The 16,564-nt window shown below is 41.8% G+C and overlaps 1 protein-coding gene across 9 annotated transcripts in view; it reads left to right on the top strand.

Annotated features, from left to right (window-relative positions):
- Positions 1-16,564, top strand: part of LOC117053660 (carbohydrate sulfotransferase 11-like) — a 115,891-nt gene that overhangs the window by 24,979 nt on the left and 74,348 nt on the right. For 2 of the 9 annotated variants that reach the window (XM_033161613.1, XM_033161615.1), the window contains exon 2: positions 4,328-4,485. The exons of the other annotated variants lie outside the window; for them this stretch is intronic. In XM_033161613.1, the coding sequence (XP_033017504.1) occupies positions 4,328-4,448 (121 nt within the window). In that variant the 3' untranslated portion in view covers positions 4,449-4,485. Of the gene's footprint in view, positions 1-4,327; positions 4,486-16,564 lie in introns of those variants that run through there. 9 annotated transcript variants of the gene reach the window in all.

Below are 16,564 nucleotides of genomic sequence, written 5' to 3' on the forward strand. Positions count from 1 at the left end.
ATTCCATTTGTTCCAGCTCATCCATGAACCAATGTCCTTAATCCATGAATGTTGGCGAATCCATGAACCAATTTGGGCTGTAAGAATGTTTAACAAACACACTTTAAGTCCAAGAATGGATTGAATTCATGTACTTATTTGTACTGAAAGAAGAGTAAAGAAGGAAGGCCAGGCCGGCGGGGGCAGGGGGCTGAAGAGGAAAAGGAATATAGACTCCCTTTTAAAAGGGTAGCATTGTTCCTATACTGTTTGTGTGAATATTTACAGGGTGCCTTTTGTCCTTCACAGAGAATATAGCTATTAGTAGTTGTCAAGTGATGAACAGGGTGAGCAGGGCCTTGGGCATATTGATCTGAGCTGCTTGACCACCCACAAAATCTACTTATATTCATTGGGCAAAATTGATTTGAATCCATACATTCCAGCTTGTGGATTGGACTGAAAGTTTATAAATGTCACGCTCAGTTTGACAAGCAGTCTTATCACTCATCCTAAGTCATTGATTTTTTTATTTTATGTTGAAAAGAACATTTTGTTTTCCTGTTAATTATGTGGCTTTAAATGTCGTGCTTTGCTTTTGACCTTCACCTGCTATGTTTAATTTTGCTACTTTGTCACACTTTAGTTGATTCTTTTAAGATTTCTTTTCTCTTTAGATTTGAGACCCCCCCCCCAAAAAAAGCACTGGAAATATATGTAAAGCAGCAGACAAACGAATAATAAAAATAGCACATTTTGAGATGTGCTATACATTCTGAATGGGGCATGAGTGTGTGTTTGTGAGAAGCAATACCTTGCAGCGGTTATTTCTGAGCTGTGTTTCAAAAATTAAAGCCGGGGATGGAAATTGTATGGAGCGGTAAATCTGCCCTTTGCACATTTATCCCTTTTTAAATTGCTTCTTTACCCAGTGGGATGCTGAAGTGCACGGCTGCCATGTAGAATCTTGGCTTTCAGTGCTGGAGGCATGGAAGATCATTTTGTAATGGAAGACAGCAAGGAGGCACGATACATACTGGCTCACTGTATCTTTTCCATTAGGCATGGTCTACTCTGGGGACAGAAGGGATTTTAAACCAAAACAATGCTTTTTAGCTTGCACTGTCTGTGCTGGAATTACTTTTTGATTCTTTCCCAACAAAGTAATAGCATGCATATGGGGGTGTACACATGTGCTTCCAAGTCGGGAGATGAAAGATCTTGGTGTTGGAAATATATAAACTTGTCCTAATCAAAAGGTTTTAACTAGTCTCCCCAAAAATACTTCTGATTTCCTCTAGGAAGGGGTGTGTGCCTTGTCTTGAGACCTTTGTAGCATGGGTAAAGAAGCTCCACCCCTCCAGATATTATTGAGCAACAACATTCCTGACCATTGGTTGTGGTAGCTGAGGCAGGTCCCCCCCCCCTTTGCTGGGCTGTAGCTGTTCCAAGGGAAAGGAATTCATTAATGTTTGCACTAGTAAATGCACCCTCAGTGTCTTGTTTGCCAGCTTCCCATAGGAATAACTTTGGCCACTGTGAGAACAGGATGTGAATTAGATGTCCATTTGTTCTGATGCAGCAAGGGTTTACTTTTATGTACGAATGCACAGTCCTGGCAAAGGAAACCATGCAGAGCCAGGAGGTTGCAGATCAGGTGAGCAGTCTGGGCTGGAGGGAGTGAACAGGAAGGACTCAGCAAGGAACAGTTCTAAAGACAAGAGGCAGGCCTTTCAGGACCTCGGACAGAGCCCCAGGAACAGACAACTGCTTGGGCACAAGTTCAGTGTTAGCTGAACCTCCTTGGCTCTGACTGCTTCTCAGGCCCCACCTCCTTGCAGAAGGGAGCAGAGCCTTAAAGGGACAGCCCTGTGGCCTGGAGACTGGCAATCTGTCACTCCTCCAAGAACTCATGCTTTCAGCAGCACCTGTGGCATGCCAGCTTGGTGGAGTGCAAGCTGACGTGCCAACACTGAACTCCTTGCAGTGTGTGATGAGAATGCCAAACCCATCATAGAGCCAGGCTCTATGGAAGAAGAGAAGAAGAGTTTGGATTTGATACCCCACTTTTCACTACCCGAAGGAGTCTCAAAGCGGATAACATTCTCCTTTCCCTTCCTCCCCCACAACAAACACTCTGTGAGGTGAGTGGGGCTGAGAGACTTCAAAGAAGTGTGACTAGCCCAAGGTCACCCAGCAGCTGCATGTGGAGGAGCGGGGACGCGAACCCGGTTCCCCAGATTACGAGTCTACCACTCTTAACCACTACACCATACTGGCTCTCAAGTTCTATGGAAGTCCCTGGCTATTGGGATCAGGCTCAGTATTTCCCTGGCCATTGTTGTGCTGTGATGACAGGCTCCTGTTAAAAGCACAGGGCTTCAACACCACTATAAGTCTCGCCTTCCCACCCATTCAAAGCCCTGTTTTGTCATCTAATGAAGATGGAAGGCACTGTGCTACTTTGATGTTCTATTTAATGCTTGATCGACCCAGTAAATAAGAATTAGGCAAATTTCTCAGAAGCTAATATTCATAAGGCCAATGAGTGATGATCCTATTGGGAAAGGGTTAAGTAGGTTTTGTTGATTTGCTGTCACACTAGTGTAAGGAGTGTAGAATCTGCTCTCTGGGGGGAGTGGCGGAGGTGGGGAATCTCTATCGAAGAAGAGCACTCATATACAAATAGCTGTGGCTCAAATAAACTTGAATAAATTCTGTTAATTTATATGTTAATTAAGCTGCTCTTTAAGTTCTACACACTGAGTAATGGAGGGGAGAGGAGTTGAACACAGAGCAGACTGGGGTGGGCACCTGTTTTCATATACCCCCAAATCAGTGTGAAGTTAAAGAAATTTGCATATGTTGTTCTGATCCTTTACCAGCCGGGAAAAGCTGCTAAAGAACAGGCCAAATGTTCACTGCCTACAAAACAACTCAGCAGGTGCCATTTTGCTTTAAGAAGTGCCACTGAATTGTGACTCAGAACCATAGCTGTCAACTTTTCCCTTTTCTTGCGAGGAATCCTATTCGGAATAAGGGAATTTCCCTTAAAAGGAAAAGTTGACAGCTATGCTCAGAACCTTCCCTGATAACAAATAAATGCTTGTAATTCCAAACCTTTCTTGTAATGAGTTGCAGTTATCACTCAGTCTAGGACCCAGGTGGCCAAATATTACAAGATCTCCACCTGGCAAGGGGAAAGCGATAATAAAAGTTTGTATCTTTTTATGGTGAAGGCCTTCAACACAGGGGAAAAAATGGCATTTGCAGATTTCTTGCCTGCAAAAACCGTCACACTAATATCTAAGTACACATTATACAGCATCACATTCTCCAGTAACGTAACGTTTAGGACCCTGCTTTTGCTTTGTAAAGCAGTAGAGGCCGGGCAGATCCAAAGTGGAGAACAGGCATGCCATTGCCTGGTTTCAAGGGGGCATTAGCAGAGGACTTACATCCTGTAAACCTGTTCTTCTAGGACAGCTTCTGGCAACCTAGTGTCTTCTTTGGGGGAAGCCGTGACTGTTAAATGTATGGTGCAGATGTGGCCTTTGTCTAGGATGGGCCAGGGATGGGCCAGGGATGCTACTGCTTTGAGTTGCTGCCGCTGCTACTCTTTCTCCTTCTGCAGCTAAGCTTCAGTGTTCCACCCTCTTTTACAAGGGGGGAAGCGATCTGGCAGCTAAGTTTCTGTATATGAAAGAGAGTGAGTGAGTGCTATGAGTTTGCTTTTTGTATCCCCAGCAGGTAGCAGTAGTGATGATAACAAGGCTAGTTTCTTTCTTTTCTTTCTTTTTGTAAGAGAGAGCTGCTTTTCCATTCATGGCTCCATTCATTCATATGAAGAACACTCTCAAGGTTGCCTGAATAAATGCTTGGGTTGTAGTCTGAGGAACAAAGATTTAAGTACGCTATGCATCTTTGATTTTGCTAGTGCCTTTATGAGACTTGCAATGAAGGAGCTGTCCATTTCAGTTCTCTTCAGTTTCTAAACTTTTCCAGTCCTAAATTCTGCAGCAATTTGATTTCTTTTATAAAAACCCTTGTGAAAATTCACCAGCAAATTATTGCAATTTCTCCCTAACAAACACATTTTTGTATGCAGTTTTGACCAATGTACACATTTTTGTAAAAGGCTTCCCCTAACAAAATGCACCTTTAATTTTCACAGTTTTTTTTAAACGTGCACTTTCCCCTAATACATGCATTTTTGTGAACATTACTTGGTTGAAGAACTGCACCTCAAAATTTGGTGCTGTGGTTTTCATATTGTTTTGGAAAGTGCAAATTATTATAGCTTAATCTTTAAATGCAAACTGAATCAGATTTCTCCCTCCATCCCTAGCTGCAGTTTACCTGGGAAGAGGAGAGCAGTGATACAATCCTCTTCTTCAGAGTCCTCCTGTTTTGGGGGGCAAGTCAAGCAGCGTTCCTTGTCTGTGGCCCTCAATGAATTCATATTTTAGGGGTGTCCAAAGAAAGAAAGAAAGAAAGAAAGAAAGATTTGATCAGCTGAAAATGAGATGCAAAAGAATGTAGAAATGGAAATGAAGATTATTGAATATTAAGCTGCTGAATACTTCCAAAGGTAGCTTCTGTGTTTTCCTTGATTAACACGTACACACTGTATGGGTGTGTCACACCTTTGGTTCTTACTGCTTTTTGAAGCCAACCAATATCTTATTACTTGCTGTGGATCAATTTCCCAGATTTTATCTCTGCTTTGAATTCAACAGCATCAGAAGGTTTGAATCTCTTCTCAAGCCTGTGAAAATAAGAAGACCTGAAATGTTTAGGAAATATTATGTGGCTGCAATCCAACTCCCTTGTCCCATCACTGCAAGGATTTCTGCACAGGAAGTACAAAAACTGTTTCATGAATGCCTCCCACTGGCTGTGTTATGTGACACCATTAGTGTGAACAATTAAACCACAAGGCTGCATGCAGACACGTTTAAAGAATGGGGCTTGCTTCCCCCTCCCCCCTTAGAAGCTTGACCCTACTTTTCAGCTTATTTTACAAACATATTAGTTAGCAAATAGAATTCTGATTCTATTATCCACCCTCCTGACTATTAACCATTTAATTGTCATATGAATGTGCTGTTTCTATTTGTTTTAAAAAACTAACTTTGAAGAAGGAGAAACATTTTTCCCCCCCTGGGAAGTGACATCAGATTGGGAAATGACATACACTGCAGAATCATGAGATCAGCCAATCGGTGTTCTCCAGTTCTGGCTTCTGGTGTGAACATTTGTTTCAATCCCTGTATATGGCCATCTGACCAGCTCTGTATGCTAGATGCCGCTGTTCCTCATTCCATGAGATCAAAGGACATGGAATATACATTACACAACACTCAGATGCCTGTGTGGTTATTTTTAATGTGCTACGAGCTACCTTGAGCATTGGTTTTCCCATGGAAGGGTCTTAAATAAATAAAATTAAAAAATTGTGTGTGTGTGTGTTTTATATGCATAGAATTCATCAGAGGATGGATCACTCTTAATGGCCTGGTTGCACTTTTATGCTTCTCCTGAAGCTACTGGCATTTCCCAAAGACAGGAAAGTGGGCAATGGGTTGTCATAATGTCCCAGTTACCTTCCCTCTATTCTTCCTAGTAGCTTTGTACAAACTCAAAGAGAAAGTGTTTGAAGTTCTTTTGCCAGCAAGTGATGAGCAACAAATTGTTCCAAAGATGCATTTACAAAGGGGAGAGGGAACCTGTAGTGCTCCAGCTATTGTGAGACTAGCAACTCCCAACATTCCTAGCCAGCATGTCCAATGGTCAGGGATGATGATAATCTGGAGGCCACCAGGTTTCCCCCTTCTGATTATCTGACTGATGATAATATATCTTTATATTAGTTAACTAGGATACAGTCAGAGCAGTTGGGAATTGGTGTTCCAACATGTGGAAGTGCCTCTTTTTGACTAGACAACTAAAAGGTGCCATGATAACTTTTAAAAATTGTCTCGGGCTGACATTGAATCTCACACAAAGGGTTTAAATCTCACACGTTTTAAATCTCACACGAAGGGTTCCTGTATCTTTGCCTCTCTCTCTCTGCCATTTTGGATACTCTCTAAAGCGTGTTCCAGTTACCTCTCATTGATGGGGAAAAGGTGATAATCATGGAAATTTCAGGGGCATAGAAAACCACGCTATGGAAATGTGGCGATTATGATTCCCCGTGGCAGATTAAGTAGTTTTTATAGTTTGGAACATTAATTAATATTTATGGAGCCTTGTGTTGGCAGGATGGGCCATGATCACTGGCTCTTGCAGCTTCAAATCCATTTCAATTATAACTTTGTTACTGTGTAAATGTCACATATACATTGCCAATGTATACATTAGCAAAGCCGTGCAAAGGATGAAACACACCAGGAGAGAGTTTCTGCTTGCATGGCTTTAGTCAGTGCTGGCATCGGCTTCAGCAGTAAACACTCCTAATTAGGGCTCGGCAGAAGTTTATATGCCTGTGTACAATTATGGGCTCTATGTGGCCAACTGGAGGACATAAACTGCTTCGGAACTTAGCCTTATCCTGTGCCAGAGACTATTGGTTCCTTAGTAGTGTCTATGTTGCCAGGGTTTCAGACTGGGTTCTTTCCCCCTGGCTATTCTGGGGATCAAGCTTAGGGCCTTCTGCCTGCAAAGCAGATGTTTTACCTCTGAGCTATGACCCTTCCCCAAAGGAAAAGGGCTTCTCCATCTCCATGATGCTGACTGGGAAGAAAGCCAATCAGTAGGTCTTTTTCTCACATCCAAGATGTTGGCTTCCCAAGTTGCATTGCGATCATTTGCCTTTACTGGGTGGGGTGGTGTTGGTGGTGAAGGGAGTGAAGTGGCTTAAGTATTAGGCACCACTCATAATGAATCCCCAGCATGCCCAGGGGAGGGAGCATGGCTGCCTGTTTTGGAGGGAGAGGAAAACCACCTGCCTCCTGCTTGCCAACTACCTAAAAGCCAGTGCTGAAATCTGGTGCTGAAATCAAGACTGCAAAGCTAGGGATAAGTAAAAGAGAACTGGCAGGATGGTGGGAAGAGAGTCAGCAAAGCAATGGCTTGGTGCACAGTGCACGGGGTAGTTGTTTAATGCAAGGGTAGGTGACAAAGCTTATCTATCTAGTCCAGCATCCTGTTCTCACAGCAGCCAACTAGATGCCTGTGGGAAACCAGCAAGCGGTACTTGAACACAAGAGCTATTTCCCCTCCTCACCAGCATAGCCAATGACCACAAAATGTTTCTGCCCAGAATTTTTGACTTTTGGTGTGGTGGCTTCTGGGAATGGAGTAACAGTATTTGTAGGGTTTGTCAATTTAAACTTTGTGCCAAACCATGCCATAAATGATGGTTTCTAAAGCACTTGGTTTCAGACTCGTATCAGGATGAGGCACTGTGGGTAGATGTTTCCTGGGACCAGGCAACTGATATACAACCTGTTCTCGGTGGCATTGCGCTCCCCCTGAAGGAGCAGGTTTGCCCAGCTTTTTCACCAGAGGCCCAGACGTCCTCAGTTGCACAGTTTCCCCTTTCCCCAGCTTCGCCTGGCTTGCCAATTGTGGCCATTCCTGGATGGGGTAGTCTGGCCATGGTGATCCATGTTTCGGTAACCTCCAAGTTGGATTACTGCAATCTGTTATTCATGAGGCTCTTTGAAACTTCAACTGATGCAGAATTTTAACTGTTGCAGCCAGATTTTGTTCATGTTATACCAGTCTTATTACAATGTCACTAGCTTAGTTTTCAAACCTCATTTAAGATGATGTATTTATCTTTGAAGGCCCCAAATACTGTACCAGCCTACCCATGTTTTGAAATTTTCTGCTGAAGCTCCAAGAGCCTCCCTTATTGGAAGTGCACTATATGACGACAAAGCAGAGGGCTTTTTCAGGGGTGGTGCTTCAGTTATGGATTGCCTTCTTTAAAGAGGTGCACTGGGCACTTAAATTCAAACTTTTCCAGGTTAAGACATGTCCATTTCCCCATAGCCTGCTGAATGGTTGTAGCTGCTACTGCATATTATTATTCATGTTATGGTATTGCTGTATATTTTGCTTTTTAAGGATGTGAATAATTCACCCCCTGGAATCTACTGGATGAAGCACATATATAAGTGTGTTAAATAAATATATAAAAAATGGCTTGTAAAAGTCAGTTTCCCAAAGCTAATGGAACGGGAAACTGTCGTTTGCTTTTCCAAGTCCTCAGTGGAAGTTTAAATTTCCTCCCCTTGTATGTGAAAGGAGAGGGAGAGAACCCCATTGTTTGTTAAATCTAAATATACTGTAGTCAGTTGTTGTTCTTGATTATAGATCTTTGGTCTGATTCAGCAAGGCACACTTTACTAAAATGGTAACAAAAATGCAGAATTGCACTTAGTTTCTTTTCTTTGTTTTGCTGAAGACAGCAGCTAATGACGACATTCAGGTGGCCTTGACTCAAATATTAGTTGAAGAACTTGAGCTGTCTACTTTTAATCTTCAAAGGGCTGCTAGAGAAGAAGCCTAATCTTCCGGAATTTAAAATCCATATAATGGGGGCATTGGGGCAAGGAAGAAATTAATAGATTAACAGAGTCATCCTGTAGAATATAAGGCAGGAGAAGGGAAAGGAAAAATCTGCACAGTATTACATTTTCTGCTCTCTTCCCACTAGTTCCTCATGCAGTCTGATTTATAGAGGGGTTGGGAGAACAGATAAGGAATGGTAAAGGGTTTTCTTCTTCTTTTTAAAAAAGAAGTTCACTTTGAACTAGTTCTCTCATGCATTGTCTGTTTGCGGAACAGAGGGTGTCAATCAAATGCTCCCAGAACACCCCAGGAAAAAGTTATTTCCTCCATGCAAAATGGAAATTGCAGTTTGATGCCCTTCCTGTTCGTCTTCTTATATCTAATTTTCCCAGCCTTGAGACTTGATAAATGAACATTTTTACATGACTTTAGCACTGTGTTCTTTCTCCCTCTCTTTATCTCTCTCCCTCTCCCTCTCTCTCTCTCTCTCTCTCTCTCTCTCTCTCTCTCTCTCCCTCCCCACCCCATCCTACCCCCAGTCAGCTTCCTCCAGTTTCTCTGACTTTCTTCTGGGACATCCAGAATTGGTTCCCTTGGGACACTTTCTCTTTGTAGAAGCTCCTGATATTTAAGTACACAGTGCTGGAAACAAAATCCTGCATCTGTGAACTCATCATGCATTTTGAGAGCGGAATACTTCTTCATTTGGGCTTTTGAAAGTGGGATGACAGTAAGAACATACTGGGCATGGGCTAAGCAACAGCCTATTTTGATATATGTATCTTAACATAAACATATTTGTGTTGATATAGAATGTATTTCGGTCTCCAGATGAGGAAAAAAGAGGTAGAATGTTGAAGGAAACTAGCTCTCTTTGGAAGGTCTACTAGTACTTATTTTTTTTTAGTAGGATTTGTCCTTTTATAAATATTCTTGGATGAGCATGTTCAGGTATTGTGTTTTTATGATAGTTTTATATTGAGTTTTAATGTCTTTAATATATTTTATGCTGTAAGTCACTTTGGGGCATTCTTCTGTGATGAATAAATATAATTCTTATTCTTATTCTTATTATTGGAAAGGCACCACAAAGTGACACATTCCCTGATGTTCCTCAGCTTTTTCTTGCATTCGGTTAACACCTGATGGTAATTCTTTTTCCTTCAGGGGAGATAATTATGTGAGGAAATGCTATTTAAGTATTTAATATGAGGGAACGCTGTAAAATTAGGCCTGTTTTCAAAACATAGGCACTGTCTTTATGTCTGTAAAGTAATATGCTGTTTTATGGTGCTGTATAAATAAGGACAGCAAGACTTCCATCCTGAGATAATGAGTTTGTGTCCTGAGGTAATGAATTGGGTAACTGTCACTGTGGGAAAAGAGAAATGTTTCGTGTCTTCTCATAATGCATCATAAATTCTCTCCTGAGTGAAAAATTAATTGTCCCTGTCTGATTGAATATAGGTACTATAGCTGAAATATGCCATTATCTCCCTATAGGAGCACATATTTGGAAACAAACAAAGCTCAATGTTTCTCCTTTCTTCTGCCCATGAATTGAATTGTGGAGATTAAACAACACATTTGGGGGAATGGGAGGTTATGGAAATCAGCTAGAAACCTGTTTTGTTTGTTCTTTAGAATCACTACCTTTTCTTAAAAAGTAAATGAGTAAGAGATAGGGGAAGATTATTCTTTGTAATAACCATGATAGAGGCTTAGTTCTGACAAATTGCAGATGAGGAGTTAAACCTATATCTGGGTGGCACATGTGGTGATCCTATAGTTGCTGTTTGCTTGGAAGTGCAAAACCTCTAATTAAGAATAAATGTATTTTTACTGCGAAAATTTCACTGCTCAGTAGTGGCCTCCATGGATCAGGAAAGCTGCAGCCTGGCCATGGTTTTGGTCAATGGTCATTCTTCCATTTTAGTTGGTAAAGTTTTTTTTGTGAGACGTTGCTTAGATTCGAGAACCAGGACCCTTATCCAAGTTTTGATCAGTGATTATGTTTTTGCTAAGTGTCAGTCATTCTACAGAAGGATAATGATAATTTGGCTAAGAGACTGTTGTTACACAAAGTGTATTAAGCTGCCTTATGGAAAGTCAGACTAGCACAACATTGACTACTCTTGACAGTAGGACTTCCTAAAATCTCAGCAGTCTTTCCCAGCACCTCTTTGAGACCTCGAAGTAAGTTTAATAAGAAAAAAACATACCACATTTTTCTTTCTATAGGACGTCCCCATGTATAAGACTCCCCCTGTTTTGGGGGATTGAGATGTAAGAAAATGGGGGGAGATGGCCCAGAGTATAAGACGCCCCCTAATCTTTGACATTATTTTTTAGGGGGGAAACCTAGTCTTATACATGGGAAAATATGGTAGATGGCTTAAGCAAGCAATGAATGATCTGGTGGTTCTGGTTTTGTGAGGAAGCAAAAGAGTTCTTTGACTTGGCAGAAGCAGCCATCAAGCTAGAAGAAAATCTCCTTGAGAAATTAAATTTCATTTTACCATTCCTAAGCTTCCCAACCCATGGCTGGATTTCTGAACTAAGTCAGTATATTTAACTCATGGCGTGGTGGTGAATGGAGCTGCCCATTGTCCCTGCTCCCAATCTGAACTTAATGTAGCTGGTTGATGGAACAAACCCGAAGAGTGCTCACTAATGGTTCCTCACCGTCCTTGGTGCCATATTGTTCAGCATCTTTATACGTGATTTGGATGAAGGAATTTGAGGGGGTACTCATCAAGTTTGCAGATGACCTCAAACTCAGAGGAGTAGTTAATGTCTCAGAAGACAAAATCTGAATTCAGATTGGAGAACTGGGCCAAAACAAACAAAATGAATTTCACTAGGGGCAAATGTAAGGTTCTACACTTAGGCACCAGTATGAGATTTGGGGGGGGGGGGACATTTAATGATTGGCTGATAGGTGTGGAAAACCTGTTAACGACCGTTAACGACTGCAATTGGTCTTACAGGAAAAAGCAAGGGGTGAGATGGCTAAAGATAGCTTTGTCATGTATAATGAAATAAGAATTCAATGTCTTTGTTCAGACCAGGTCTCTCCATGGTTTTAAATATATATAAGGGTCTGGTGACTTCTGTTTCAGTGTATCTGAAGAAGTGTGCATGCACATGAAAGCTCATACCAAGAACAAACTTAGTTGGTCTCTAAGGTGCTACTGGAAGGAATTTTTTTTATTTTTTATTTTGTTTTGACTATTGGCAGACCAACATGGCTACCTACCTGTAACTGGTCTGGAACCATACTGAAAGCCAGTATGGTGTGGTTAAGAGCGATAGACTCGTAATCTGGTGAACTGGGTTCGCGTCCCTGCTCCTCCACATGCAGCTGCTGGGTGACCTTGGGCTAGTCACAATTCTTTGAAGTCTCTCAGCCCCACTCACCTCACAGAGTGTTTGTTGTGGGGGAGGAAGGGGAAGGAGAATGTTAGCCGCTTTGAGACTCCTTCGGGTAGAGATAAAGCGGGATATCAAATCCAAACTCCTCCTCCTCCTCCTCCTTCTTTTTCTTCTTCATCTTATGTTTCTATAACTCTTATGTGGTCACAACTTTGTCCTTGCAATCAGGAACCCTCATTTTCCTGCTGGCATTAAAAAAAGATGAACGTTTTATAATGAATGTGCGGCCGCCAGGAACAGTAAGAACAGCACATGCAAACTGCTTCCTTCCCTCCACATGTCTATTGCAATGCGTGAAAAGTGTTTATGTATTTGCACATTTGCAAAGCTTGGTCAATGAATTTATATATATGTGCTCTTGGGCAACTGGCTAAAGTTGCTTGGTGGAAACCAGATGGGATTTGGTTATTTTGAGGCTTTTCTTCATTACGAAGCTGGCAGCATTTGAAACCAGTTGCAGGATGTTTTCAAGTAAAGTATTTTTTGGGGTGGCTGATATGAAATGCAAGAGAGGCATAAGCCCATGATGAGTAACCAAGTTCTATTTCAAGCTTTCAGAGATTACCATCTGATTCCAAGCTAGCGTATCTTAAGGCCCGACATACGTCAGTTGCTGTTGCTGTGGAATTAATGAAATTACTAGACCTGAAAGCATTAATCAACAGATTAATTTATTAATTGACTGTGCCTTAAAATCCAGCTGAAAACATCCATTAATTAGTTGCAAGGGTGTTTGGATTTTTTTCATGTGCATCAGAGGAAACTGATATCTATCAAATGTTATCAGCTATTTGAACCACTGTAAAAACTGTATATTGTAAAAACAGTGTGCTATAATATGTTTAATACAATTCCAACACTTTGGACTGGATTCAACTACTTGGTTCCATTAGTAAAGCCAGCAGGACTCCCACTTGTACTGATGGAACAATCTCCTTAGTTTTATGTTGAAGTCCACCATCTGTGTGCCTGATCATCAGGGTGAGCTTCCTAGTCCTGTCCCCCCCAAGGACTTACAATCATATTTTGTGGAAATTTCCATCTGTCATGCATGGGTTGAAGGTTGCTCTGTTTTTGTTCACAAAGCAATTTGTGTTGCAAATTTTCCGGTACACAGCCAATTTCCACAGTGAAGCTTATCATTAATCCTTACACTGTTAATGATGAAACTATTTGATTCATTTGCTATCTGTTCTTTGGACTTCCTCTCCCTAAAGAAAAATAAAATGCATTTTTAGCAGCCATATTGTCAGTAAATTGCCTCTACTCAAGTGCAGGCTGCCTTTTCTGAAGGACCATAGGATCAAAGGTGTACTTCGACTTGGTTGGAGTTCTTGCCAAAAGTAGTTTCATTCCTTAAGTTCAATTAGTAACTCTTTGGTGCTTGAGTTTGTGCATGATGCCCCATGGAATTTTCACATTGCCATTCCTGAGCAGACAAATTCAAAATGGATATGGTCTTTTTGATGTGTTGCGCAGGATCCAAAAATAGACATAGAACTTATTCTCCAACACTGGACCGGTGGGCTCCTTCTGCCAAGCATAATTATGGACCATAATTATGGTCCACATCTTTTCTACTGCTACAACCCAGGAACTGAAGTGAGGTATCTCCAAAGCTAGTATCTGCAAATCAGCTCAGTGGCCTTCCCCTCTGATGTCCGTGAAACACCATGCTATGGATCCACATGCTATGAGAGAAGATGGTGTGAGCAGCATTTTGTCTGTTGATTCAAGTTTCTATTCCTCCACCAGGTTTATCCCATGGGATTGCAGTCATGCTATCTACCTACCTTCCTGTAGAGCAGGGGTAGAGAACACCTGTGGTCCTCCACCGGTATTCCTGGACTTCAACCTCCATCACCCCTATTCATTGGCTATGCTGCGCTGGCTGAGGCTGATGGTAGCTGGGCTCCCAACCATATCTGGAGTCCTCCATGCCTTCTGCAGAGGCCTCCTGCATTTGATTCATTTATTTATGGTGATGAGAGGGAACAGAGTGGTGAAGTACTGTCCCTGTATTTGGGCTCCTCCACACTTCCACTTGTCCCATGCCTAGAAAGCACAGGTCTGAGCGGATTTTCGCTTCTCCTGCTAGCACCTTTGCAATGCTAAGCAGGGTCCAATATGGTTTCAAATTGGATGAGGGATGACATGGCCTGCATGACCATCGGGGTCCCGCCCAACTCTTCAGTTCTGTGATTCTATGATTCTAGTGTTGCAAAGAGGCAAGAGTATCTTTTGAAACATTGGAGGGGAACAAGGAGTCTGTGCTTTGAGGCACTGCATACCAAAGTCATCACTCTGACAGGGGCCCAGCATGCTTAGCAGCCCTGCTGTTTATAGTGAAGGCAGATAGATGCAAGAGTGTGCACACATTCAATTTTCTAGGAGGAGGAGAGGACATTTGTCATCGTTACAGCTGCATGATGAATTTGAGGGAGAGGAGATGTGTTTTAGATTCAGTCAGGAATTAAGTTTCTGATTTAAGGAAAGCCACAATGTTAAATTCCAAGCATCCCTTCTGCTTTTCCTCCTTTTAAGGGAACTTGGAGGTTTTTAGGAGGGGTTGTTAACTTTAAAGACACCACATAATATTTACAGACCAGGTAGATATTAGTGGTTAGAGCTACTGTAACTCAGAAAGCCCTGCGCTCAGTAAAACAAAGAAGGAAGGCAAAGCTGAGGGGCATGCCTTGTGAAAGGCAAGTGTGAAGGCTTCCCCTTTGAGACCTTTGAGCTGGTCTCAAGCAAACCATCTGAAAGGTGACATGATGCACTTACATTTTGCTGTGGTGAAATAAGTATCCCAGGTGCAGAAAGCTGCTGACGTCTTCAGTGAAAACATGACATTGCTTTGTGTAGAGAAAGTAATGCATTTACTATTAGAGTAATTCCAAAATACTGTTAAAAGACAAAATTATAGTTGTCTAATGAGAGAATGCAACATTTGCATGCTTTCCCACACAAGCTGTTTATCATTTTGTATGCCCATGTGAAGCTTCCCATTTTAAAAAAGTTGTTTCGATCCTTGAATGAGTGTTGATCGCTTAAATAACTTCCAGAGGAATAGCCATGTTGGCAGCCAAAACAACAAGAGAGTCTTGTGACGCCTTAAGGACGGCGATTCTGAATTGTGGGTAGATGCTCAGAACAACGCTTTGTGCACAAACGCTTATGCCAGCCTTCCCCACACACCCCGTGCCCTCCAGATGTTTTGAACCACATCATTCCCAGCCAGCAAGGGAGTTGGAGTCCAAAACATCTGGATGGGAACAGGTTGGGAAAGGCTGATTTGTGCAATAAATACATTTGCTAACATTTAAGGTGCTGCAAGACTCTTTCCTATGTACGTATCTGCATGTATTGATGACATATTCCTGGCAATAGCTGTCCAAGGATCTCGGGTTTTGTGCTCCCCCCCCCCCCAATCTCCCAACTGTAAATACAAAGGCAATGAAATCTGCTTGAGCCAGATGGTTGGGGCTGATTTGCAGAAGCATGCATAAAGCTGGAAGAAAATCTCTTTGAGAAATTAAATCCTACTCTGTTGCTTCTTTCCGCTTCCCAAGGGTGTAAGTAGTCTCTGAAATCATGTAATAAGAATAGCTCATACTTTCTCCTTCTCAGATGATGAATAGTGTGGTTTTATTTCGAACAGACCTATTGAAATTGATGAACATGACTTTAAACAGTCACGGCTTCCCCAAAGAATCCTGGGAAATGTAGTGTGTTAAGAGTGTTGAGAGTTGATAGGAGACATGTGCTCCTCTCACAGGGCTGAAATTCTCAGAATGGTTTAACAACCTATCCCTCTTCACAGGGAATTTTGAGAGTGGTAGCTCTGTGAAGGGAATATGGACCCCCAAACAACACTCAGCACCCTTAACAAACTACAGCTCCCAGCATCCTTTGGGGGAAGCCATGACTGTTCAGAGTGTTAGGATACTAGTTTAAGTGCATACTGCAGATAGGGCCTTAGTCATGTCCATCAATTTCAGTGGGTCTGTTCTGAGTAAAACTTAGTAAAACTGCTACCAATTTATCAAAACCATGTAATCTACAAAGATATTAAATGCTTCAAAACTAAATCCTTCCAGTCCCCCTTTTAAATGTCAGTTTTTAGCTGTGTGGGAGTCACTTTACCATTTTGTTGTGAGCTTCACACCTTTTAAAATGACCCAGCCATATGCAACGTAGAATGTGAATCTCTACCCTCCGACCCCCATTTTTTTCAAGCGAGGTGACAGTTCTGTGGTCCTATTCAGATCCTGCACAATTGAGCCCCACTCATGTGGTTGTGTCATTTTGAACAGCTTCCCTCCACAGGAGCTACACACTGAAAAGTTTCCTGAGTAACATTCAAAGGGTCCCACAGATCCTACCAATTACAGAATAGGTTCAAACTGTACAGTATTGGGAAGGTGCCCAAACTAGCACACTTTGTTCAAATTGAGCAAAATCCATTTCAAATGGATTTTTTAAAAAATAAAATAAAAAAGGAAATAAAGAAAAACCAGTGGTGGCTCCATTAATTAGATACCAGTGGCTTTAACATTATAAATGGTGGCTTTGAAATACATCTGCTTTGGATCTTGCATAGACTTGCACATATAAGAATCCT

This window comes from Lacerta agilis, chromosome 10, assembly GCF_009819535.1.
Source record: "Lacerta agilis isolate rLacAgi1 chromosome 10, rLacAgi1.pri, whole genome shotgun sequence".
Taxonomy (NCBI): domain Eukaryota; kingdom Metazoa; phylum Chordata; class Lepidosauria; order Squamata; family Lacertidae; genus Lacerta; species Lacerta agilis.